This window comes from Mugil cephalus, chromosome 10 (genome assembly GCF_022458985.1).
Source record: "Mugil cephalus isolate CIBA_MC_2020 chromosome 10, CIBA_Mcephalus_1.1, whole genome shotgun sequence".
Classification (NCBI taxonomy): Eukaryota; Metazoa; Chordata; class Actinopteri; order Mugiliformes; family Mugilidae; genus Mugil; species Mugil cephalus.
Window position 1 is genome coordinate 18,625,684 of NC_061779.1, and position 25,724 is coordinate 18,651,407.

Genomic DNA, 25,724 nt, shown 5'->3' on the forward strand with positions numbered 1-25,724 from the left:
GGATTGAGCCAAGAGCGGCGTTTTCATCATGTTCTCCCTGATATTGCCTGAGCAGTGCAAAGCGTTTGATTTATGCTAAGTCAGGCTGGCAGTTCCACTTCTAGCATTTCTATTAGCTCGTAACAATATCATATTCACTAGCATCGGATGAATGCATCACCGTTTTGGCACATAATGGAGGCCAGCTCTGTTATAATTGTTAACAAACGGTTGCACTGTTGTGATTTGGATCAACGCGGAGGCATTTTACGCAGTCAGACATCAGTCAGACATTCATTACAGCTGTAGCCAAGATTTCTGTGGAACCAGCCAGCAGGATTTATTTTTTTATGTCTCAGAGAGCCACAAGTAAACAAACTCTAGTGTCACTTCTAAACCTAGATATCTCTTTTTAATTTTTTTTTTTTTGATGAAACTGCCCCAGAACTGACAGACAGATGCTCCAACAACCCGATATTATCTGTTTGTAAGTCAGACCCAGCTTGTTGTTGTTATTTATCCTGGTCTTGTTTGTTTGCTGCCAGCAGATGAAGCCACAGGTTACGGGCCAGTGTTTGAGGAGCAGCCGGTGGATACCATCTACCCCGAGGAGTCGCCTGAGGCAAAAATTACCATGAGCTGCCGGGCCAGAGCCAATCCACCTGCCACATACAAGTAACATATGTTCCACATAAACCCAGTGTCATTACTACACACTGTGCAGTTTGTGTGCCTCCCACTACTGACTGTATTCAAATGGTTCCAAGGTGTTCCTTTAAATAGCATTGTCACAAGGATGTTGTGCCTATGCACCTCCTGTGTGTGTGTGTGTGTGACTATGATTTTCATATAAACCAGGTGATTTCAAGCAACGTACGCAAACTCATTTTCAGTGTACCACGCTTCTTTCAATCGATCCTAACAATAATTTAAATTCAGAAATACAACATGCCAGAAAAATCCCAGTAACAAATAAGCTGTTCCTGCTGCTTTAGCGCAAACACCGCAGCCGTGTCGCCTGCACCTCATTTTGCAGCTCAAAATTTCAAGCGCTTGACATTATCCATTTCAATTTAGATGTAAATATATGTAAATGATATTTCCCTGCATCCCTTAAATCGGTTTTACTGTCAGAGCGCCCAGAATTAGATGTCGGAAGGGAAGGAATTAGCTTTGACCAGAGCTGGTATTGAGTGTTTTAGAGGGTTCATGTACAGTGCAGTCCAGCCTCTCAGAACGTGAAGCCCGTTGTTGTTTTTTTCTGTAATGCACACTTAGGTTATTCCTGAGACTGACAGCTTTAAAAATGGACAACTGTACTGACCCTGATTGTTTTCCTCGCAGGTGGATGATGGGCGACACAGAAATTGATGTGTATGAAGAAGACGGTCACTACAGTTTAGCAGGAGGCAACTTGGTCATCAGCAACCCCAGGAGAGAAGAACATGTGGGAAAATACTCGTGCTTGGCTACCAATGTCTATGGCTCAGTCCTCAGCCGAGAAGCCTCCGTCCAGTTCGGATGTGAGTGACCCAGAGATGAGCTCAGATTAAGGCTAGGATGCACAGCACCACCCAGATTTAATAAGACGGCCCTGGAGATGTACTTTCACGCATATTATGCGCATTGAAATAGCGAGGGCAGCTGGGACAAATCATAAGTGGTGTGGAATCGCAATTCATGAATGGTCTAACTTCATGATGACAGTGTGACTAATGTGCATTTCTATTAAAATACATCTCCATTCAAGAGCCGCTGTTGAACTTTTCAAAGCTTTAGTATAATTTCTGTGCTAGTTACTTTTAGGAGATCATCTAAATACAAATGATGGTGTCAGTGGAATCAGGTCTTTGTCTCTTCCTTTCTCAGACCTCGATCTTTTCTCATTGGAGGAGAGGTCTTCAGTTTATGTCAAAGAGGGACAGGGGGTTGTTCTGCTTTGCGCTCCACCTCCACATTATCCAGGTAAAGCATTTGATATCTAATTCTGCTGAGATGTTGTGTACCCTCATCGTGTAGCATTAGCATCTCATTAATAAGTGGGCAGATGGAACAGTGGCATTAATTAGCACTGCTTTGATTTCTGGTTCTTGGTGAGTCAGGTGGGCTGAGGATGAGGACGTCTTCATGAATTTGTTTTGGTTATTGCGTTCAAGCTAATATGGCATCAAAGCAGACGTTTCCTCTCGTACTACTGGTCTGCATCCTGCCCTTTCTATTTTTCTTAAGGTTTGATTTTCAAAGCTTTGTGTTTGATTCAACAAAACTCTTTTTCTTCTTTGCATTACTATTATTTAGCCATCAATCCAAAGACGATATATCAGCGTTTTTAGTACTACTACTGATGCAAATCAGATTCCATCCATGAGTGTAGAAGCATTAACTCTCTCTCCACAGCATCAGAATTACATCAACAAGCTAATGTGCTTTCAGCATTCCTCTATTATGCCTCTTAGCTTGAAGCTTTATAAGATTTAATCTGCAATGTCAATGAATGCTTGAGCCATTCTACCCTTGTTCTGGTATTTCAAAGTGAGCCAGCTTCACAGCCGGGCCCTTTGGCTGTTTCCAGAGCCGCTGCTCTGTATCGAGACTCTCGATTGACAGGAGGCGTGTTTGCCGTGTCTGTTTCTGTGCAGCTGAGTTGTCATTCCGATGGATCCTCAACGAATTCCCCACTTTCATCCCGATGGACAAGCGGCGTTTTGTCTCCCAGATAACTGGCAACCTCTACATCTCCAAGGCGGACTCCTCAGACAAAGGCAACTACTCCTGCATCGCATCCAGCCCATCGATTTCAAAGAGTGTTTTCTCCAACTACATCCCCCTTGAGCCCCTGGCTGAACGTTAGTGCCGCACTTCCTACTCTTTGTATTTGCTTGCTTCTTACTGTGGTTGTTACACTAAAGCAGTGGTTTAAGTTTGCTGAATGTGCTTTCATAACCTACACAGAAGTACCAAGTGGATCAAAGTATAACCCCAGGGCCACAGTAATGTGTGTGGTGCACTGGACATTAAGACATTAAGAGATTAAATGTGTGTCACTGTAATAGCCATACATTCTTAAAACAAAAAGTATCTACCTTGTATTTCTTGCACTTTTTGCTAATGTGATGAGGTGTGATTATAGAGTATAGAGGATGTCAAGTGTTTCCTAAAGAGATACTTGAAGATAAGATGTGCCTCTGCCCGGTCACACCAAAACACCACATCATTTTTCTTTTCTCCCATCGCTTCTGAGGCGCCACGTTTAGTCACAGCGGTGCTTGTTTTAAATGTGATAAGTCATGTCAGTGCTATTGATTTTTAAATTAAAGCAACAGAACTAAATTAGCTCTAAAGAAGACTCAAGGTTAGCCAGCTGGCTGTAAAGAATAAACAAAATGAGCCAGAAATGAAGAACAGAAACTAAAGGAATGTACTTGTACTATGTTATTAAAGCAATTCTAAATACTAAAATGTAAAAGAAATCCACCAGGTGTTGAAACTCATCAATATTCAGTTCTCATATATTTCTGATAAAAGTCTAACCAGTAATTTTATTCTGCCTGAATAAAATTTGCAGAGCTTCCTGGTTCTTATCTGTTGCTGTGTCCCTTCTAGTTGGCAACCGCTGTCACCACTTGCGGGTTGCGTTAGGTTGTGACGATATACATACTAACATTGTGGCGTTGTGGCAAAAGAAAGCCTTTTCAGTAACAAAAGCTTTAGCTCAGTTGATGCCACCTGTCAGTAAACTGAGAAGTAAATTCTAGCCTAAACTGAGCTGAGTTTGTACTCAAGTGACAGGGTGGTTGAGATGTTCTGAAATGGCCTATTTCTACACAGTGTACCGCATAATGTGGCCCATGAAACACTGGAGGAAAGTTTAGCAGTTTGATTTTTAAATATAAGTCCTCCCAACTGAGACAGCAGGAAAGAAACTCTCTGGAAACGGTGGCTAAAGCTTTCTAGGATTAGACATCAGAGACATCTATAAAGCAACACTTACAAAAAAAAAGTATCATTTACTCACTTAGATGAAATTTTGGAAGAAAAGCCTTAATACAAGTACGGCAACAGAATTTTATTTATTTTTTTGTTTGTTATTTCATGAACTGGGTTTGACACTTGGGTCCTGATCCTTCTTCTCAGGTCCCATTAGGAAATATCCTGCTGACCTCAAAGTCAAGTTCCCAGACACCACTGCTTTGGTGGGGCAGAATATCACCTTGGAATGCTTCGCTTTGGGGAAGTAAGTGTGAGAAATCGTTGGTTGTCTTTGTTTGCTAGATTAACTATCTATCTGTCTATGTCTGTCTATGTCTTCAAACCACACCGAATAGCTCCTCAGCTCTTCCATTCATAGAAACTGTTATCCTTTTTTATCCGTTTTTCTTAAAGTACTTCTCCAGATGGATGGGAAATTGCTTGAATAACAATTCCTTAACTGTTAACTAGGTAGCTGGCAATGGCCAAAGTCTTAGTGGTGCAGAAATTCTCAGACCAGGGGTGCTCATCTACACTCTCTGAAAGCCGACCTTATGTGCACTCAATCATCAATCCAAAGATCTCTATTTTAAAAGAATTATAAGATTTAATCTGCAATGTCAACGAATGCTTGAACCATACTATTTTTGTTCTGTGAGCCAGCTTCACAGCCGGTCCCTTTGGCTGTTTGATAAATTTCTCTTTATCCATGTGATACTTTTACTGTAGGTTGGACTGTGTGAAGATCATTCACTGCCTGCTCACAGAACTATACACCAGCACGTTTCATAATGATGATGACTTAAGCGTTGCAAGGTTTGTCCATTATAAATTTTCTCTAAATTTTCTCTGTCTGTCCTTTTCAGCCCTGTCCCTGAGATTCGGTGGAAGAAGATAGATGGTCCTCTGCCAGTTTATCATGAAGTGCGGTTGGCTGGAACCCAGCTGCAAATGTATAATGTGCAGTTTGAGGACAGTGGCATCTATAGGTGTGAGGCCATGAACTCAAAAGGAAAGGACTTCCACAATGCACGTGTGACGGTGGAAGGTAAGACATGTACCATGGCGTCTTTATCGGATGTATTAATCCTCTTCCATGCACTTTTAAATCTAACACCTCCCTACAACATCCAACATTCAGCATCTTTGCAGTTTTCTAAAAATTCCCTCAAACACTGTAACTCTGGGTTACCTCATTTGCAGCTTTTCCTGAGTGGGTGGAGCACATCAGCAGCACAGAGAAACAACTCGGCAGTGACTTCACTATGTCATGCACAGCAAGCGGCAAACCAAAACCGACCATCCGGTGGCTGAAAAATGGAGTACCGGTAATATTCAGAGTCATAAATCCTTAAAGTGAGCCATTTGGTTACAGGATAAACATTCTCTTGGTGACACTGTTATGTCTCTTATCTGTTCAACATGCAGCCTAGGGTTGTTAGTGTAGCGCAGCAGAGACAGGAAGCTGGCACTGTGGGTGCACGCCACGTCAGGAGAAAGTACCTGTTGTTATTGAGCAGTTGCCAGCATGTGCTGTGTAGCGCTCCATAGAGACAACTGTCATCAGGCCTGAAATACCCAAGAGAGCAGCAGCTAGCGACAGCAGAACGGGGGAGGCTTTTGGATATATCATTATGCATTAATGAAATCCTCACCCAGTCAAATTAATTAGTTGTCATCCGTACTTCTGCCGACGTCAGCAATCAACTGTTTCATTTTGTTCCTTTTTTTTAAAAAATAATTTAAACTGTGTGTAAAGCGGAAAGGTGATAATTTTAACAATTTTTGTTTTCCTCAGATTGACTCAAAAGAGGTGAAGTTCAGCAGTCTGACACTGGAAAATTCAGGCATGTACCAGTGCATAGCAGAGAACCAACATGGGGTAATTTATGCCAATGCAGAGCTGCGTGTGTTTGGTGAGTCGAACTTAGTCACTGCACGAACGGCTGTGTCAGAGATATGAAGGTCACAGTTCAGTATCGTCGGCATGTTGTGTTAGAGTGGCGCACAGCACGTTTTATTAATGTGTCATAAATGTGTACATTCTCGCAGTTCATGTGTGTTCTACACGGTCTCTGACAAATAATCCATGCTGTCGCCCTTCAGATTGCGCTCCTACTTTTGAACACAACCCAGTGAAGGGAGTCCTGGCGCCTAAAAATGGACGGGTGGTGATTGAATGTCGACCCAAGGCCGCCCCAAAGCCCGCCTTCTCGTGGAGCAAAGACACTGAGCTGCTGTCCAACTCCACCAGGTGTGTAGGTCTCTCAGTACGATGGCACTCTGCCTTTCATCTTCTAGTCATGATCATTTTATGGATTTTTGTTCGTTCGTGGAGGCTTGATTATCGTGGCATCGTGAGTTTTGTTGTTTTTAATGTCAATATTCATCAAACGCAAGCCATTTCCTGTGACACATCTGGGCCACATTTACACAAAGAAAAGTATGTGGGACTGTCATGTCAATGCTCTGAGGGGGATCTACATTAAAGGCAAAAGGAACAACATCTTGATTCTGGGTATCTAAATAAGCTCTAGCTCTCCTAAATCCACTGCACATGCCACAAAAGTCTCTAATGTTGTTGTTGTTTGTCAGTGATAGCTGATCACAGCTTTGCTGGCTGTCAGCGGCTGACATTAAGCTCATTCTCGAGATCAGCGTGGGCAGACTGGTGTGTAAACCCCTGCCTTGCGATCCTCACTGACAAACAAGCCTAATCTGAGAACTCTGAGACCCCCTACCCTTTCCCTCGCCCTGTAAGCCCCCATTCCCCACAGGGGCACTCACATAGAGGACAACCAGCAGGCAAATTACTATGCAGCATATGTACCCTAATGCTCTCCATGGCCCCTGTCTGTGTGAGAGAGGTTGTGGAGTGGTGATGGGGCAGCTGGCGCACTGTTTATCATGCGCAAGTATGAAATATGTACAGAAAAATGAGTCCACCTTCAGCACAGTTTAATTTTCCTTTTCTGAGTTCTTTCATCGTTTTTCATCATGCATTTATCCATGCAGTAACATACGCTGGACTTTTGACCTTCGCATCGTGCTGAATACGTTACGCTCCTCAGAGTGTGAAAAAATAATTCCCGTTCCTCCTCAGGGTCTTCATCTGGGAGGATGGAAGCCTAGAGATTCTCAATGTGACGCAAGCAGATGAAGGCATGTACACCTGCTTCGTGGAGAATGACCGGGGCAAGGCCAACAGCACAGGCTCTCTGGTGGTAACAGGTAAGTTCCCTCAAAACAGTGCAGCTGAATTAATAGGCCTCTTTATGTTTGTGATGTTACTAGGGCAGTTGGTGTTGCTTTGACTGATGTCAGCCTCAGCTGGCAATCATACTTGTCTGTCTCCATTCCACCAAACAGTCCCGACCTCGAAACGTCTACTGATATTGAATTATGGCCCTCTGAACAGAGTGACAGTATACAGGCTACTGCTGGTTATTCACACATTTCCCAAGGGCAAAGGCATGCTTTAGACCCAATGTGTTGAGACAGGGTCTTAGCCCTCACACTGTTTAGTGATAAATGAAGAGAAGACTTAACCTTTGACCTGGCTGAGATCGTTTCATTAAATATCAAATAATAACACTGATATTTTATTTTTTTTATTTTTTTTTGCTTGTCATGTCTTCTATATAGACACACATTCTCAGTTGTCAAGCGTTTGAGCATTTTTTTTACAGTTATCTCTGCTGTTTCTGGATGCACAGATCGTTACTGCCCTCTGCTGGACATTTGTGGTTATTGAAATGTTGAAACGTTTTCACACCAGCGTCACATACTCCACCAGTCATTCACGTTCCACAGCAATGTTTAAAAATATTTTTTTCCTCAAACTAATTTGCCTGTAAATATGTACGATTTATTCAGTTCCTTTTAACCGAAATTGCCTCAGTAAGTTGTCAGTGGGTTGTCCTTCATCCGTTTCTGATTTTCCCCAGAGTCCACAAAGATCACCTTGGCTCCATCCAATGCTGACGTTAAAGTGGGAGAAGACACCTGGATGCAGTGCGCTGCATCACATGACCCCTCTCTGGACATCACCTTCATCTGGTCCCTGGACGGCCGAGTCATTGACCTCCACAAGGACAGCCAACATTACGAACGAACCCCGGTGAGACATCGTATTGGTCAATTAATTTTCTTAGTGAAATTAACTGAGATAATCCAAGTTTAACATCGATTGCTTTGGCTCAAGCGGAGAATCCCAGCTACAGCCTGGACTTCATCCTTGTCAAAATCATATTTGAGGTTGAGTTGACGTCTACCATTTTCACTGGAATACCTGAAATGGAAAAGTACAGCCTGATTTGAATGAATATGGCTTTAAAATACATTCCACATACACTCCCTGAGCGGAGCAGTTCACTCTATATCAGTTTAATAGCAATTTCCTCTTACATCCATTACTGTTGACATGACCGCTCACTCTCCCCCTCTCATAGTGCGGCTCTAACTTCATGCTAGTGGTTAGCCTCTCTCGTTTGTCACTCTGCCCACCAGGCAAACATCATATTATGATTGTGATGGATGATCCAACATTTTTGTACGTGGAGAATTTTCCTCTCGTAAAAATGGGGTTGAGTTCCACTTAATACTATTTGTGTGGTATTTGCCGAGCCAAGTTGAAAACAGTTACGTAGCCTTTGAACAGATTGTTTTTCTTTTCTACGGTGCTGATGGGAGCAAACGTCGTATAGATTTCTTTCATTTCCCATATTTCACGATGAGTAGTGCCAGGCTGAATGACAAAGTGTCTAACGTGATCATTTTGCCCTGACAGGCAGACAGTGGGAGAGCTTCGTTTCATGGTGCACGGGGTATCGCTGTCTCTTAAATGAATGACCTGTTCCCCCTTTTGTTGTCTTGTGCAGAACGGAAGCTCAAACGGCGAGCTGCGGATTAAGAACGCTCAGCTGAAACATGCTGGACGCTACACCTGCACCGCGCAAACCCCAGTGGACAACGTTACTGCCTCTGCCCACCTGGTTGTCAGGGGTGAGTGTTTAGGCAGAATGTGATTTAAACGCGAGTCAATTTTTCAAGCTGCATATACACGGGGAATTTTGTCTCTACCGCCCTCATATTCTCTTTGAACAACATCATCTTTCAACCTCATGCACAGCCCCACATGCTGAACAGCAGAAGTCTCTCCACCTTACTCTATATCACCCTTAGAGTTTGGGATCTAAGTAAGCCTCGCTGCTTCTGTGTGGACTGAAGGGAATTATTAAATCCATGCTCTGCAGTCCCTTTTTGCAGTGTTTGTTAGCCTGGAGTGGAGACTCCAGATCCACCTCTTATCAGAATATGACAAAATTTTGTGGGCAGAGGAAGTTTGGGTTTCCATCCAGGCTAGAAACGTTGTGCCTTCTTTACTGATGTGCAACAGCGAAACCTCTGATGATACAGAGAGACAGCGAAATCTAAGCTGATCAAATAAAACCCTTAATTCTCCCTAACCTACATGAACACACCGTTTTCAAATGTGATATTGAGTTTTTTGTCTGTTCTCTTCTCGCTGGTTTGAGGTGGATTAGACTCACCTCAAAAAGCTAATGCCATGTATTTACATGCACTAATCTGCTGAGGCATATTTTTGAGAGTTGTCTAAAGATGTTAATTGATGTTTTTACTTTAAAATGAGGCGTATTTATGAGTGTTTGTTGTTACAGAGAAAACCGTCAGTTTCATAATGTTTCAGGGACTTTAATTTCATAGAGTTCAATAGATGCAACACAAGTCAAAGGAATTCCTCATTCATATGTTCCTAAAGCAGCCATTGAAATGCTTCCTTGTGGTCAGATCATTAATAAACAGGCAGAGAGTGTGTGGGGGGAAAAAAGACTGTGAGATCTAGCAAAGATAGTGTATATTCTGAGTGTTTGTAAATCTCTGCGGAGTGAGCAGACTGTACTCTTTTATGCCAGGTAATCTGTCAACCTCGGCCCCCGCGTGTTTCCCGAAAGGATGAGGGAATGACTTGTGTTGTTATGAATGACACGTCAAGTGTCCACCAGTAACACCAAGAGAATGTCAGACTAATTCAGTTGTTCAGATACCAGTAACAGGCCATGGAGTGTCTGTTTGCCTGTAAGCTGGCACATGTCTAAGTAGGTCGTATTTAACTCTACCATGGGCAAGAAGCGGGGGCAAGAAACTGGGAACGTGAATTGTTTTACAGGATGTTCTGATAACAAGCTGTTGTTGTGATGGGATAGAAACAGATTCAGCTGAATGGGGACGTGCGGAGCCGCTGCAAGACATGTTTCAAATAGTGCCTGCAGCTCCCGTCTGTGCTCATTATGAGCGAATGAAATGTGATTCCATGTGATGAGTGTACGATGAATCATAGATTTCTATCTCTCACCACAGAGTTTTGATATGGACAGCTGCTGATTTCAGTACTTGTTCTCCCAACCTCAGATAGATATCAACGCACGCAGAGTAAACACAGCCACACTCCCGCAGCACTCTTGTCTTTCATTTACCGTATTTCAGCTCCTGGATATTTCATCAGGCTTTGTTTTCACCTTCCACTTCCTGATGACTGAGAGCTTGCCTTGCAGTCCTCTGCTCGGGTCTTGAAACAGGCCCAGTGTCAGTGGACAAAGGGCCTCTTCAGACAGGAGCTCAGGAATTCTAGCAGCGATCTGGTAGCCAGTGATCCCCGTTGTGTCCTGGGTGTGCTGCCGCTGCCGCTGCTTTCAGGACGGGTGCTGACAGACGGCCAGGTGAACACACAGCGGCCGACTGTGACGCTTTCCAGAGTGTAACCAAAGCGCAGGTCATGAGCCGCACCTAATGGAGAGCCAAATGCCAGCAGCCCCGGGGGCAGCAGCGAGGGAGAGATGAAAGACGGCCATTTATCACGTCTGATGAGGAAGCAGATCTGCTTGAGGAGATTGTCCGAGCTAAAAAACACAGCTCTGCACCTGTAGCTTGTTATTAGTAGGGATCTGAGATAGGGAAAAGAGTTGTTTTCGTATGGCGGGGGTGTGTTTTTATAGCATTAAGTTACGGTCTCGCCTGAACAGCGGTGAAATGTGACTGCGTTAATCTAAGTGTGTTAGGAAAGCTATTCATAAACTTCATCAAATTTAGTGACACTGACACTTCTCAATTCACCATGATATAATACATACAATAATAATATAATATATAGAATATATATAATAACAATAATACAGTAATATACTGAAATATGTACAACTTACTTCCATTGAACTGTAAAACAAGCTATTTTTCCCACAACTATTTCTCTCCCGTGGAGGAAGGAGAAAGCTTAAGGCTGACCAGCTTTGGCTGTCTAATCGCCTTACTTCTCTGGGCTCATGTCCACCATTTGGAGAAAAAAGTAAACTCTGTCAGATTTCTGAGGCTGTGGGTTTGGAGGCTAACCCTGACACAGTCTGGGTTTTCTATTAAGCCATTTTTTAAGTTCCAAAGGAAGAGTCAGGAGGAGCAAGAGGACCAAGAGAAACACTGGGTTTAAAAGCCTTTGCTTGAGCTTTAGTTCATGTATGTCAGTGCCCTCTTAGCCCTAATGTCTTAATCCATCAGTTTTTGTTGATGTCTTCTATAAAAGGCGTCACCTAAAAGAGGAAACGTAAGGACCTTGGTGTGCTGTGCTTCAAATGCATCAAAAACAAGTCTGTTTTTAAGACCGTTGTTAAAGTAGAAAGATGTTAAACCGCTCAGGGCCTTGGCCAAGAATCTTCCCACGAGATCGGAGCACTTTCAATAATGTAAATCTCCGTTGTTTGTTTTCTCCGTGTACAAAAAGTTAGACAATTGTGAACCGAAGACTAATGAACAGTGACTATTTTCTTCACCCAAACCAGCAGTCGCAGTTTATGTTCTTCACCTGTCAGTCAAGTCTTGTCTGTCGCTCGTTTCTTTTCCTCTAGGTCCTCCTGGTGCTCCGTTTTTGGTGCAAATGGAAAAAACCACTGAGAAGAGTGTTACGTTGCAGTGGATCCGCGGCGCAGACAACCACAGCCCTATCTCCAAATATATCATCCAGTACAGGGACCAGTTCTCAAAGGATACCTGGAAGAATGCCATCACATGTAAGACATCCAGTATGCCAGTCGGCCAGATAAACACTGCTACCTTAAAGCTGAGCTGAGCGTGGTCACACCGCACAGTGATACTGTAGTCCTACGTGATGGTGAATGTCTTTCAAAGACACGCCTAACCGTAGGAATGGGTTCTTAAAAAGCACTTTGCGGTCATTTTCAGAGTATTCTTGTTAGAAGACCTGTGCTGTATCATACTCTACTGTGCTATTGCGCTAATGTGTGCATTTTCCTCTCTGTTTTTTTTCCTCTTCTGTATCAGCTCCGGCTGAAATAGAGGGGAATGCAGAGACAGCCACGGTGGTGGATTTGTTCCCCTGGACAGAGTATGAGTTCAGGGTCACTGCTGCCAACACTCTGGGAACAGGACAGCCGAGCAGCCCATCACCTGTAATCAAAACCCTGGAATCACGTGAGATTGAGTTCTGACTCTGACTCTGGGCCAACATAACGTTTATAGACTAGAGAATCAGAAAACCTTAAAGGTCATGGGCTAGAAGGAAAAGAAATGCGGTAAAGGAGTCCAGCTTTCCGTTCCGATATGTATTCATCATTCTATTATTGCACTGTTTACTGTTAAGTCTCGCTGTAGAAAGGAGTCAGCAGAAATCCCATCATGCTGTGCTTCCTAGAACAGAAACACGCTGCCAAACTCACCACACGAGCCACTACAAATGAGCACTTTGGTGAAACTGTATACTGAAATTCAATTATAAAATGGGAATCACAGACCTACAGTAAACTCTCTTAAAAACATAATCATCAATTGAAAGCGAGCTGCAAGACTGAGGCAAAACAAGACGACTTGTGCCACTTCATCTCCCGGAGTGGCAACTTTCCCATATGAACATTAAGGTGTTGCGTTTGGCATAGGAGAGGACACCGATACTGTATTTGGAGAGGAAGGATGTTTCAGTAGCTTTTCCAGAGCTAGGTTGCAACCCGTGTGGGTTGGCTTTGTTTGTGTGGATACATAGCATGCGGGCTCAGAGTTTTGCTGTTGCCGTCTCATTGTAGTTCCTGTGGTGGCGCCCTCGGATGTCGGCGGGGGTGGAGGGGATAGCAGAGAACTGACCATCACGTGGACGGTGAGTCGGGACTTTCCACCGGGCAAAGTGGGGGAATAGGTTCCAAGTTTCTGCACAAGGTCACGGAAAGTTTCAGAACTTGTAGTTCAATTTTGCAGTAATACCAATTATTTTATTGCACACGTACGGAAATGGAAGCACGCGATTGTCACAAAGGCCTTGTATATAAACTATAAATATAATTTACCTGAACAGCTTTCGTCACGGCAGCATGTATAAAAAGTGGTCCGTGGAAATGTCACAAAGGAATCAAATGTATTTAGAAAGACTGTGTGATGCATGTCTTGAACACATTTTTTTTAAATTCCATTTTTAATGGTGTTTATTTTCCACTCGCTTTGGAATACAAGAAAAAGTACTAATAGATTATGTTAAATGAAAAAAACACACAGCAGAACACACGGAGGGCCTAAAAGTGTTTGAAAATGACATATTACTGGACATCACAAACCATATCTACCTGCCCTGGATCTTTACCTCCTTCTGCATCCAAGAAGTTAACAGTATCCTGGACCGATGTCTTTCTCTCTCTCTGTTTGAACTCCTGCCCTCTGGAAAACACTGTAGGTCCATCAGAGTAGTATTTCCCGACTTACCCCAAACCATTACCACATTGAATATGCATGCTAAACATTTCATTATATTTCAGTACGTTTTATTTCTTCAGGCGTTGTTAAGTCAGCTCTCATGAGTAAACAAAGCTGATAAAACTGATTCTAAATCGCAGTTTTCTTTTCTGTGGCATGTCCTTTCAAACCCAGAGCAGCTGGAATATGATGCAAGGTGTTCAGCATCTCTGGGCACATGGAGAGGGATGAACCAACAAAGTCTCAGAACTTCCTCTGTACCTCTATTTACCTCACTGAATCTAATCTAAACATGAGGGGTTTAGGTTTACTTCCTTAGCTGTAAATCCATACCAGTCATTTAACAACTGAAGAAGCTACCCAACAAGTCCAGTAGCCCTTGTTTTAGCTCTGTCTTTGGTCACAATGTGAACGATCAATGGAATTGGCCACCTTTGCTATTACACCCAAGTACACAGCAGTGTAAATGTAGGGGGATGGTTAAACATTTTCTGTAGTTTCCCACTTTAAAGTAATTGTATTGTTTTTTTTTTTTCTGCCTCAGCCTGTACAGCCACAATACTACTATGGGCCGAACTTTGGCTACATTTTGGCCTTCAAACCCAAAGGCAAAAACGACTGGGAAAGAGTGGTGGTGGCTGATCCCCAGGCCGAGCGCTATGTCCACAAAGATCCCAACATTGCCCCTATGACGGAGTTTCAAGTCAAAATTAAACCCTTCAACAGCGAAGGAGAAGGGCCGTACAGCCGACCAGCCATCATTTATTCCGCACAGGACAGTGAGTACTGAACAGGTTCCCGAGCTGAACAACACCACACACCATCACCCTAGTCCTATTTTGTTATCGTCACAGAGTGAGGAACCCTTCAGTACGCCAACACTCTGTTATTTCAGTCTGTCAGTGGCATCTACTTATTACTAGCCTGCTATTCTGGGGAGTAGGACCCATTTAATATTAGTTCTCATGTATAGTTATGAGGAATTTTAATACCCCTTGAAAGTGAAAGCATCTTCCCCTCACGCTCTCTTTTCTTGGGGGGATTATAATGATCTATGTAGCATGAACCAGAAAGCTGATAATTCGCCGAAGGATGTGAAGCATTTAGCCTAGTTATTAACTTCCACTGACAGACTGTTGAGATAACCACTGGCAACCCAGAGAGGATGGGTTACAGAGATGCCCCGCTGCCATGGTAACAGGACTTTTTGAGGATGTAGGAGTTTATAGTTATGCCTGCAAAGTAATCTATTTTTGCGTGCGTTTGCCCCTGTGTTTCACTCTTCCACACACTGACAGTATTTGATGAGTTGTTCGAGGCCCAGGGCCACTGTGACAATTTAATAATAGTTAAAAGGAGCAAGTGACGCTTCTGCAACCAAACTTGGTCCATACAGTGACTAATTAACATCACTAAAATGTTGATGATGCACCACTGCATTACAGAAGATAATAAATACAACTAAGGGAACATTAGTTGAGTCAGGCTAATGGAGACGTTAGAATTAACATATTCAATCATATAAAATATATATATATATTTTAAAATATGTACTTTTAATATAACTTGTTTACCACAGTGTCCTCTAAATCTGTCCTTAGTTCCAACTACAGCTCCTACAATTGTTGCCTGCAGAGCTCTGTCTGCCACAGTGGCCACCGTGCTGTGGGAGCCCCTCTCTGACGTTGACGGATACCAGGTCAGTCTTCTGTTGCATTCTAACTTTACCTACAACAACATTAAACCTCCTCAAAAGTCCTTAAAATCTCAAAATACATATGAAAAAAAGAATTCCGATGTCATGTCTTCATTTAAAGCCTTGATACAATGTGCTTATTAACATACAAAGTACTATCATTCATTTCGTTCTGACCCATTGGTAGTTGTGACACTTTTACCTTCTGTTTCTGCATTCTGGTAGTCTGAGCATTACTCCCTGCAGTGCCAGCCATAGCCATTCCATAAAATTTTGTCAACCGATAGCTGTTGGTGCCAAACTCACTGAGAAATCACTGTGACTACTTCATCATAAAAGTCACAATGCAATCAAAGCTGCAGACGTACTTAATATTTGGCTTTCATTTGCGGGAATCTCTAAACCCGAATGTCTGATCATCTTTCTGAATTCATATCCTGGAATCTGTTTACAGACTTCATTAACGTAGCTATAACCTAATACAAGGTTTTGTCCGGGATTGTCACTTCTAACTGTATATAGATATTTTCTGGCCCATAGGCGAAATCTCCACTTGATAACTACTTGACATAACAGATGCGCCGGTGACACCAATCTTCTCACCTCACTTAGCACCAGAAACTGAATAGCATATTTCCAAAAATGTTCAGTTGTTTCTTTCATTCCATGATGAGCTTTGTTTTTATGCCAATCTCATCTGTGTCTCTGTGCCTCAGGTGAGTTACTGGAGAAGTCACAAAGACGGTGAACTGGAGCCACAAAAGGCTGTGGTGCCCGGAAGGGAAAACCACACCAAACTGGAGGGCTTGAAGCCCAACTCGCACTACTTCATTGAAGTTCGAGGCTTCAACTCCGCTGGATACGGGCCACCCAGCAAGCCCTTTCAGATCCACACCAAGAAACCCCGTATGTGGTGCTTTGTGACGCATCATTTGGGTCATTTTAATGTTATCTGCTATTCATTGTGTTTTATTTTTCTTTTATCACCAGCTCCAAGTCGACCCCCACAGATAATAAGTAAAAAGTTAAAAGGAAAGTCAATAAATATTGCCTGGAAGCAAGTGGAACCGCTGGCTAACGAGTCATCAATAGATGGGTACAGAGTGAGTACAGTTCAACATTTTCATTTAATTTCTGAAAGAAAAACAGCAGCTGTTGGGAAGATCATATTATATGATACGACATATGTACATATACCTAGGTGCTGTACAGGCAGCAGGGTTACTCCACGGGCACACTGTATACAACCAACAAGCGGTACATAGAGCTTCAACTGCCTACAAACGGGACCTATGTGGTGGAGGTCCGGGCACACACAGAAGGAGGAGATGGGGCTATGGCACAAATTGAACTCACAGGTAACATATGTCATTTAAGCTGATTAAAGTAGTATTTTGATGTCAGTGTAGTGTTTGTTTTCATGCAGCTTTGTTCTGATATTTGGATGTGATGTTCAATATTAGTAGCATAGTACTCCTTTTGGAGGATGAAATCTCCTCCTTTCAATAATGTTGATGTTAAATGAAATTCTGTTTAATGAGAGAAATCTCCTGTGAAAAATGATATGCCATCTTCTCCCATGTTTTCACATCTGCAGAAAAGAATAAGACTTCATTTTGAATCCGTACTGCTGACGCACTGTGACTGCTCTTGACCTGCCAGCAGGTTCAAAGTTGGCAATAGGCTACGATTTGTCATGGCCATAGGGTTCCCATGGGCCAGAAAAGAGCTGTCACTTCAGGTTTCATACCTCAGATTGGAGGGCTAAGATGGTCCGTGACTAAAGCCTCCATAGCCCACTGACTGGGCCCTCTCACTGGCTGATAGACTGACGGGCAGGCCGACTGGAGAGTGGAGGCCTTAAGCCGCTGTAATTGATCTCGATGAGAAGAGGATCCCCCTTCTGTGGTTTTCCCTTTCCGTTATCGTTCAGTCCAGACCCCAGCTGACAGCTTGATTTCTAAGACCCGGGAGTTTAAGTCATGAGGGATTTGAAAAGCAGGGCATTGACAAACAGAGGGGCACTTAAGGTGATCTCCACACTGATCTGGTTATATCACGCCATATACACCAAACATGCTCTGTAGCCGATAGATGAGGGTTGGTGCTGTACTTTGCAATAGGGACTCAGAGTCTTACTGTTGAACGAGCATCTTAACTGTAAATTAATGACGATAGTTCAGTTCCAGGTTTTGTGGTGATTCACGTCACCTGGTCTGGCTCCACTATATAAAGTGGTGACAGGCACCCATTCCCTCTCTTCTCTTGGATATCACCTGAGCTCTTGTATATTTCAGTCGGTGGTGTTAGTTTTAAAGCATAGGTTTGGGTGGGCATATGGTTGCAGGACTTTTGAGGTGGGCAAGGGACATTTTTTTGAAATTGAGAGCTACGGAGAAAGTGTAAATCGTAGGGCATGTTTTACAAGAACGTTGGTAGCGGGTAGGATTAAGGTTTTGTTGTGCAGGTTTGGAGTGAGTGCTATCTGGTTATGTTTGCTTTGTTTGAAATTTTGAGAGGTGAATAAAAAAGGGCATTTAAGAATCCACGTAAGGGTGTCACTTGTTCTGTAGGTTCAGAAGCTTTAACATTTGATAGATAAGTTTGAGTTGCAACAGCAACTTGTAACGCCAACTCCAAGTCTTTAGCAGAGGATCCAGAAGTCCAGAAGTTGCTTATTCTTGCTACTTTGGGCCAGCCTAAGGGTTTGCTCTGTCTTCTTTTTTTTTGATTGGCTGTGATCTTCCTCTTGTTCCAGGAAGTCAAAAGGTCGATTGGAGTCCTTGTTTGCGGTGGAATCGTCAAAAATGAAAATACAAATGTCTTCTCAACACTCCATAAAACACTCTTTTAGACACTTCCCCTTGACCTTGAAGGAAAAAGTAAAGACGTGAAGAAGAATTTTGAAGAAACACTTAGATAGAGATGACTGTGGTGCTAAGAGATGTCTTTGTGTCTGCTGTGGTGAAACTATACACTGTTGAAGACAGGCGGCTAAAAGCTCATCGTGGATAGTTCAGACTGATAATGTGATTATTTCTAAGCAGACAAAAAGACCCACCTGTATTTCTCCTTCTCTCTCAGTTGGAGCTGCCATGACCATCCAGAGTCTCAGCATCCTCTCCCTGCTCCTGGTGGCTCTCCTCTGCCTGAACCTCTGAATGTGCTTACGGCGGACACCAATAAGAACTTCTGGGGCTCTCTCCGTGATCTTTTGGTTCGGGATGCCACGTTCCAGCTCTTTCCCCTTTGGAATATGTTTGTGGAAACAGACACAGAAAAGGAACAATTGGAAATGGACGGAAGACATTCCTTATTTATCCACAACAGGCCTCTTTGGAAGAGTGTCGAAGGAGTCCTGTCAACTTTTTAAATATGCCTTACATAAATGACTGCACTTATCTTTCACAGTAACCTGTCTTAAAAGTGTAAACCCTACACTTAGCGTAGTTCGGCTGTTCAGCCCTTTTAAATAATGAATCCGACCTTTCTGGTACAAAGATGCTGTTTGTTCCGAACCGTAGGCTTCATTTGATCCTCAACGCTCTCTGAAATCCTACAATCCTACAGTGCATTCCATAGTGTAAGGTAAACAAACAGCTGTGAAGGCTAAGTGTATGAGTTTATAATAACAGTCTTCATGTCTTTCTTTACATGCAGTTCAGTGGCATTTTTTAACTAAACATACCTTCTGTTACCGATACAGTCAAAGCAAACCTCTTCATACATGATTTTACAACAAGCAGAAAGAAAAGAGCCATTCCTGTCATGCTGGAATAATTATTCAGTGTTGTATTCATTCAATGTATATTTGTTTTCCTATCTAATCTACAGTTGATGCTATTTGAAGAAAAGCAGATTGGTTTAACCTGCAATCGGATTCCAAACTCTATTAACACCAGTTTCAAATTTTGTGCATGCTTACATGAAAGAAAAGTTTGACAAGTTTTGCGGATTTGGACTCAAACCTGAATGTAAAGCGAACCATAGCAGGATCTGAACATTACATCAAACTTGCGGTTTCATATGCAACACTGCAGCCGACCATGTGCAACAGCGGTCACTTTGACCGCTTTGCCACCTTTGATTATAGTTGTTCAACGGTGACATTTTCTGTTGAGAGTGAAAACTTCATGAGAGTGAGCTAAACAACTTTGTTTTGACTGTATCACTAGGACCTCAGTGGTACCAGCGGGTGCTTTGTAAAGAATGTTAGCATTTTATTTAACGTCTCTCTGGTTTCTGGCGACGTTCGTGGCCTCCAGTAACTGTGCTCCGTCTAATTCATCTGTGGCTACTTAATCATTCCTAGCTCCTGTAACAGTAATTTAGAATATCTCATTTTTCATTACAAACAAAAGGTAAGCGAAGCCATCCATGTGAGCGGTAAGAGCCCATCCAAAGCTCATGTTGTTTCAAATGCATTATTTTTGTCTTTTTATTAAGATGTAATCATGATCAGAGATATATAAACATTATTAACTGTTGTCCTTTTTGATTATTATATTTGTATGTCTTGACCCACCTGTGGCTGGACATTTTTAAAAGTTTATTTCATTCGAATGGAGGAGCAAACGCTGCGTCTAGAGCTCCTTCATTTCTCGTGTGACTGGTGCCGGTCATGCTTTTACATTGTGACAATATCAATGTCCACCACAAAGTGCTTTTCCCAGTTTTCTCTTCATGCCACAAATAAGTAATACAAAAAAAGAAAATAAATAAATAATAATAAAAAAAAAGAATTGCCAAATGCATGAACGCCTTGACCTTGGACATTTTGGGCAAAGCGGTGGCTCAACTATATCATGCATGAGATTGGAGACAAAGGCGTGCATTACATTAAAAACGAGTCAACATCATAGCAACTTCTCGGCCTCTCAGCTTCATGTGTACTACATTCCACTTATGAGTGACATCCCTTTACGTCAGAGACGGCATAGATCTTAGCCTAATATCTGCGTTAGCTGCTAAGCTTCATAGAGCCAGTCATCTTGTGTGAGGTCTTTGGGAGAGGATTTTTATTTTATTTTTTTTTAGAGAGAGAGTTAAATCTTGCACTGACTAAAGGAATCTCACTCATTCGAGTTCAAAAACGGTCAGGCAGTCTCGCGCACACGATGGTGGATGGATTTGACGGCATGGCTGGTGGCAGTGGCAGCGTGTTCTTGGCTGTCTGCTGGAGTTCGGTTATTCACAAATGGCATATATGAGGGATGAAACGAAAACCTCTCGTTGGCTGGACAAAGAACAATAAAAGTGTAGTTAACTATTAACTGTCTCTGCTGTTTTGTTTTGTTTTTTTGCAGTAACTTTTCCGACAGAGAACACTTGGGGAAAACTGTTAAGGAAAGTTTACGGTCTGCAGTGCTGGGATAAGATTCTTTAATCAAGTAAAATACTGCATTAAAAGAACTGAATAAAACCATGTCATCATTGTTAAATATAGTGTAGAGACTGTGGAGAAGGACTCCTTAAAACCTGGCAACCCAAGAGCTAACCCTTCAACAACCTTAGTTTAATGTATAAAGTTTGATAAATTGGAAGAGTTGTTGTCTTAAAAACTGCTGGGAAGCTTAGTCCAAAAGAGTTACGATGAAATGTACTCTGACCCCCAAACTGACAGGGAGATTAAGTAGGGACTTATCTACTATATATGTTCTATATATTAAACTCGAACTAGTGCTATTCGTAAATATACATTATTATTAACATTTTGATTTCAATATTAAACTATTCAAATAATACACAGGTCCAAATATTCATTTTTTTATTTCAAACTTGTGCAACAGTAGGGTGGCCGTGCCGGAAAACTGTGCATTAAGATAAAAAAAAAAGTCTAATCAACCCCCATTGTTGAAGACCTATGTATTAAATAAAACAGTCCTACACTAAATCTTATAGTATTCAGCATTAGTTTGAAATAACTTAATGAGTCACTTTAACTCAATCCATTTTAACAGCACCACAAACTACATCCTAGAAAAATGATTGTCCCATTGAATCACCACCTTTGTGACACCGTTTTAACATCAAATGAACATCATAGCAGTCGTGAAGCTATGATTTAGTGCAGGGCTGGTGCATTAGAATGAACTGGTCTTCACTAGTGGGCCTTCTTTTCTGGCAGCGATCACATGTTAATAGGTGATGACATGTTGTATTCTAAAGCAAAATACGAATAAGTGCATGACATCGGCTGGAGATTTGGCTTGTGCAAGTATATAACTCAACTATCCAAACTATCTCTGCCAAAGTCCCAGTGCAAGATTAAGTTCACTGTCAGTCAGGCTCAGATGGGATTCGATGAGCTCAGTCTGAAATACTGATGCAAGATCGAAGCAAAGGTTGCAGCAGTTTCGTGTCAAAAGTTATAGGAGGACCTATCAAAGTCAGACAGATAATGCTCTTGGGTCGGGATGGTTTATTCCCCGGGGGATTCTCGCCCTCATATATGCAGGAGTTAAAATAAAAAATTCAGCAAAAGGGAAGCTTCATAAAAAAGAAACGAAAAGGTATTCAAATATCTTTCACACACCTATAACCTCTGACTTGTTATGCATGAAATATCCACAGCAGTGTTTCAGCTCTCACATATCAAACAAGGCAGGTACCATCCGTCATTCATGAGCCGCTTCCATTATCAACTCAGATCATTTGCAACAAGTCACCAGTTGATGTGTGGAAAAAGTCATTCTTTACAGAAGCCAGACCCAAATATATCAGAGATAGTGTTTCAATCTGTCCTCCATTGCAGACACAGTCAGCTGTAGTTCTTTTAAAGGAGAAACAGCTGTTGGAGTTTTGTCTCCTCTCAGGTATCGGGGGAGATGAAAAGTAAATTGATATCTCTTCATGGATTAGGTCTGAGCAAACGATTCAGATTTAGATCATCGCACGGTGTTAGGTTGCTTCTCCATTTCACAACTTAAAAGTTATTAGGTGAAATGGGCTCACACGGAGAACAAAAGGCAGAGATAACTTTTTTCTTTCCTTTTTTCTGTTTTTGGGCCATGATTTAGTGTCTTATCAGTCCAAGCACATGGCCTGTGTGATAAGTCTGAACCCCGGCTGCTGCTTGGATCAGTCTGACAGCTCCTCTCTGCGTCACATACTTAATAAGGCTTAAAAGTCCTTCTCCTCTCAGACGCAGCTCTTGCCAACATTTAAACAGATTTACGCAAACTTAATACAGATAGCTACTCATTCATTTACAGTGACTGACACAGGGGTGGAAACACCACAGTCGTCTGACCTGCTTGTGCGTGTGTTTTTGCAGACAGGTGTGCAGTCCCATGACAGACTGCCTTTGTAAAGCTACACCCATTCTCTGACAGCTCAGGCAACACAAAACACACTTTAAAAGCGACGCACACGTATTAGACTAGAACCAGACTGCAGAGGCCTGAAATGTGACGCTGTCTCCTAAATGCCTGCAGTATATCATGCTGTGTCAGGCGGCGGGACTTGACCGAGACTCACGCAGCAAGGCTTCATAATTGAAGATATTGTGTTTCAGCTGGGATTTAGCCATTCAAGGAAAACAGCGCCCCTGAGACAAGTTTCACCAGAACACAATTTGTACTGAAAGAAGGCTCAATTAATGTAATAAGGGATGAGGAGGAGGAGGAGGAACAGCAATCCCCTGCTGATGATGCCAATCATGGTGTGGACTAAGTGGCTTCTTTCCTTCTCAGATGAGAGTAAAAGCGTTTGAGATTGCGCGAGGGATTGGGCGACCTCTGCTGGAGAGGCTTTCTAACACACCAGCAGTTCACACAATTAAAAACTAAAACTGACAATTAAAAAAAGGTAAATATGTCAGATATAAAAAATAAATAAATAAAAAAAAAAAAAAAAAAAAAAAGCATGTTGATGTGAAAAACTTAAAACCATAGAACATTTACGCAGAATCTCACCAAGCTCAACTTCTCGCGTCATGTGGTGCCTAAGTGGCGCAGCCCATCAGCTGACTGAGCTGCGCGCAGGAGGAGACACCTCCAACTTCTCGGCGCACTCACGCTTTCATGTGTCCAGACTTGTAGTAAACTTTGTCCCGACTCGTTAATCTGCGTAGGAAAGTTGCCTGCGCGCAAACTATGTGCGCTGACTGCCCAACTTCTTGCGTGGACAGGAAAGGGACCCGGTCAGCCAAGTTTTGCTCGCAGGCGGGATGGAGTCTCAGACAAAGCCGCTCGCCGGTGAAGGTGTTTGCCAGAAAGGATGCGGTCTTCTGCTGTCCCCGGAGCACGCCGACGGCAAAGGGGAGCACTGCTGCGTGGAGGCGCTGCGCACGGTCACCGACGAGCTGGAGGAGAGGAGCGCGGGGCTGGAGCACGACGTCCGGATGGCGAGGCTCAGGTGGAACAGGAGGGAGCAGTCCCTGTTAGCCCAGGTGTCAACTCTGCAGAACGAGGCTCAGCTCGCTGCCCTGAAGTACCAGCAGAGACTCCACCGCTACCTGCTGCACATCAGCAGCATCGCAGAGCAGATGATTGGGTACTGTCAGGTGAGACGTGGGGTGTTTATTCGGTGCTAAGAGTCTAATGAATGAGATTTATCAGACAGAGCACGAGGAGTTGATAAAGTCAACACACTTCTGTGTTTGTTGGTTTAATCAGAGTGACTTCGGCAGAGGTGCTGACAAGAGCCAGATGCCGGAGAAAGCAACGTGTTCAGATTCAGAGCCACGGGTAACAGTTAAAGCGCCTCAGGTAAGAGAAGCATAATCTTGTTTACAACACTCATATCAGTGTCACTTGTCAGATTTTTAGCCCCACTGCTGAGATTACTAGCAGCTGTGGCCCATTCACTAAAGCTGTTTTTTTTTTATCTAAAACGCCCGGTGGCAGCAGTTCTCATGCTGTTTGACTGTTAGTGCCCACTAAGACACCCCTGCTGATGTTGATTTTAGGATTTGGGTGTTGTAAAAGCAATTCCTCTTCCTCCTACTCCGTTTCACCCACGGCCGCTGCTCAGGTTGAACCCTGCAGCTGCTTAATTCTGTCTGTAAATGTTGACTTTGGTATCAGAGTCTGACCGGAGTATGCCTACAGGAGGTAATCTCTCCTCAAACCCTACAGCTTGTCATGGTCTTTGATTTCTTTGGGTTGGGCATGTATTTATTGACAAAGAAATTAGGAGCTGTATGTACAGTGCATATCAACTTCAGCGGTGTATAGCTGTGCTCTGCAGTTCATAGATCTGCTCGTAATGTGTGTTCACAACCAAACACAAGTGGCGCGGATCATCACACCGAAACGTGAAGTCAGTTCACTTGAATTCAGCCTCTAATAGACTCTCAACTAACCGCTGTATCCAAACTGTATCTGGCCCGTCACCAACACAGAAGGAAGAAAGAAAGTTTATTCCAGTCCTACCAGGAGAGTAGAGTAACTGAATGCTGTTGCCTCTTACACTTGATTGAATGAAGAAGAAAAAAACCTAAATAGTTTATAGAAGCGGTGTGAGTTCATGTGATCAGTACATTGCACACATCTGCTTAAACGAGTGATTATTTTCATCAGTGATATATGATGTTATTTCCTGAATCTCTAGGTGATGCTTTCAAATGCCTGTCAGATAAATTTATTTGACAATGCAGAAGATTTGGAAATCACATCAAGAATGAGTGACGTTTATTCTGAAGTAATTAAATTAAAAAGGGACAAAATGATTAATTTCCAATGTCTTGTCTGCTACTTCTTAATGAGTTAATTCTCTAACTAAAAAAAAAAAAAAAACTTTGTTGCCAACGGCTTCAATTAAATGTAAATCATCACCTTTTTGTTTCTGGACCTTTTGCATAATGTTCCTCTCAAGGTTTCAACTACTTACAACCTCATCGTTTCCAATATTGAACTCGTGGGCTAAACTGTGGGTCCTAACTGCTCCTGACTCTCCTGTTGTCATTGTTGTTGTTGCAGGGTTTTATTAAACCTCCCATTGTGGTTGTCCATTCTAATATTAGATTGTTTGAGTAAGCTCAGGAGGTAGCCTAAAAGTTTGCATTATTCAGCCTGTGGCCAGCGACTGTGTTGTTTTTGGGCTGCTGCTGAGGGTGGATGGGTTTAATCGTGGTAATGGTCACATAAAGTATCTCTCTAATTGCCTACAGCGTGCTGTGCTTTCAACAGACTCACTTTTGATTAATGTGGAAAATTGCTCACTCTCCTCTGCCAGCGCTGGGCTGCAACGCTGCGTCTATTTTTGGCCATTTTTTTTTTGTTTCTTTCTTGTCTAAAAACTCCTCTCTAATGTGCCTTTAATAGTTTTCTCACTGTGTGTTTTCTTGTTTTGCTTTCCAAATGGATTTTCCAAT

The 25,724-nt window shown here is 42.6% G+C and overlaps 2 protein-coding genes across 3 annotated transcripts in view; both read left to right on the forward strand.

Moving 5' to 3' along the window:
• Positions 1–20,679, forward strand: part of cntn1a (contactin 1a) — a 60,790-nt gene extending 40,111 nt beyond the window's left edge. Inside the window, exons 4-24 of one of the 2 annotated variants that reach the window (XM_047596168.1) lie at positions 525–654; positions 1,324–1,502; positions 1,849–1,944; positions 2,619–2,825; positions 4,114–4,213; positions 4,815–4,996; positions 5,152–5,276; positions 5,747–5,864; positions 6,055–6,202; positions 7,052–7,179; positions 7,896–8,068; positions 8,829–8,952; positions 11,865–12,026; positions 12,298–12,447; positions 13,053–13,123; positions 14,255–14,489; positions 15,312–15,409; positions 16,123–16,312; positions 16,397–16,509; positions 16,608–16,764; positions 18,491–20,679. In XM_047596168.1, coding sequence (XP_047452124.1) covers positions 525–654; positions 1,324–1,502; positions 1,849–1,944; positions 2,619–2,825; positions 4,114–4,213; positions 4,815–4,996; positions 5,152–5,276; positions 5,747–5,864; positions 6,055–6,202; positions 7,052–7,179; positions 7,896–8,068; positions 8,829–8,952; positions 11,865–12,026; positions 12,298–12,447; positions 13,053–13,123; positions 14,255–14,489; positions 15,312–15,409; positions 16,123–16,312; positions 16,397–16,509; positions 16,608–16,764; positions 18,491–18,567 — 2,963 coding nt within the window. In that variant the 3' untranslated portion in view covers positions 18,568–20,679. The remainder of the gene's footprint in view (positions 1–524; positions 655–1,323; positions 1,503–1,848; positions 1,945–2,618; positions 2,826–4,113; positions 4,214–4,814; positions 4,997–5,151; positions 5,277–5,746; positions 5,865–6,054; positions 6,203–7,051; positions 7,180–7,895; positions 8,069–8,828; positions 8,953–11,864; positions 12,027–12,297; positions 12,448–13,052; positions 13,124–14,254; positions 14,490–15,311; positions 15,410–16,122; positions 16,313–16,396; positions 16,510–16,607; positions 16,765–18,490) is intronic. The other variant, XM_047596171.1, reaches the window with a different exon arrangement.
• Positions 20,680–23,316: 2,637 nt separating this feature from the next.
• LOC125015285 (PDZ domain-containing RING finger protein 4-like) overlaps positions 23,317–25,724 on the forward strand; it is a 112,308-nt gene continuing 109,900 nt past the window's right edge. Inside the window, exons 1-2 of the mRNA XM_047597013.1 lie at positions 23,317–23,912; positions 24,025–24,117. Coding sequence (XP_047452969.1) covers positions 23,577–23,912; positions 24,025–24,117 — 429 coding nt within the window. The 5' untranslated portion in view covers positions 23,317–23,576. The remainder of the gene's footprint in view (positions 23,913–24,024; positions 24,118–25,724) is intronic.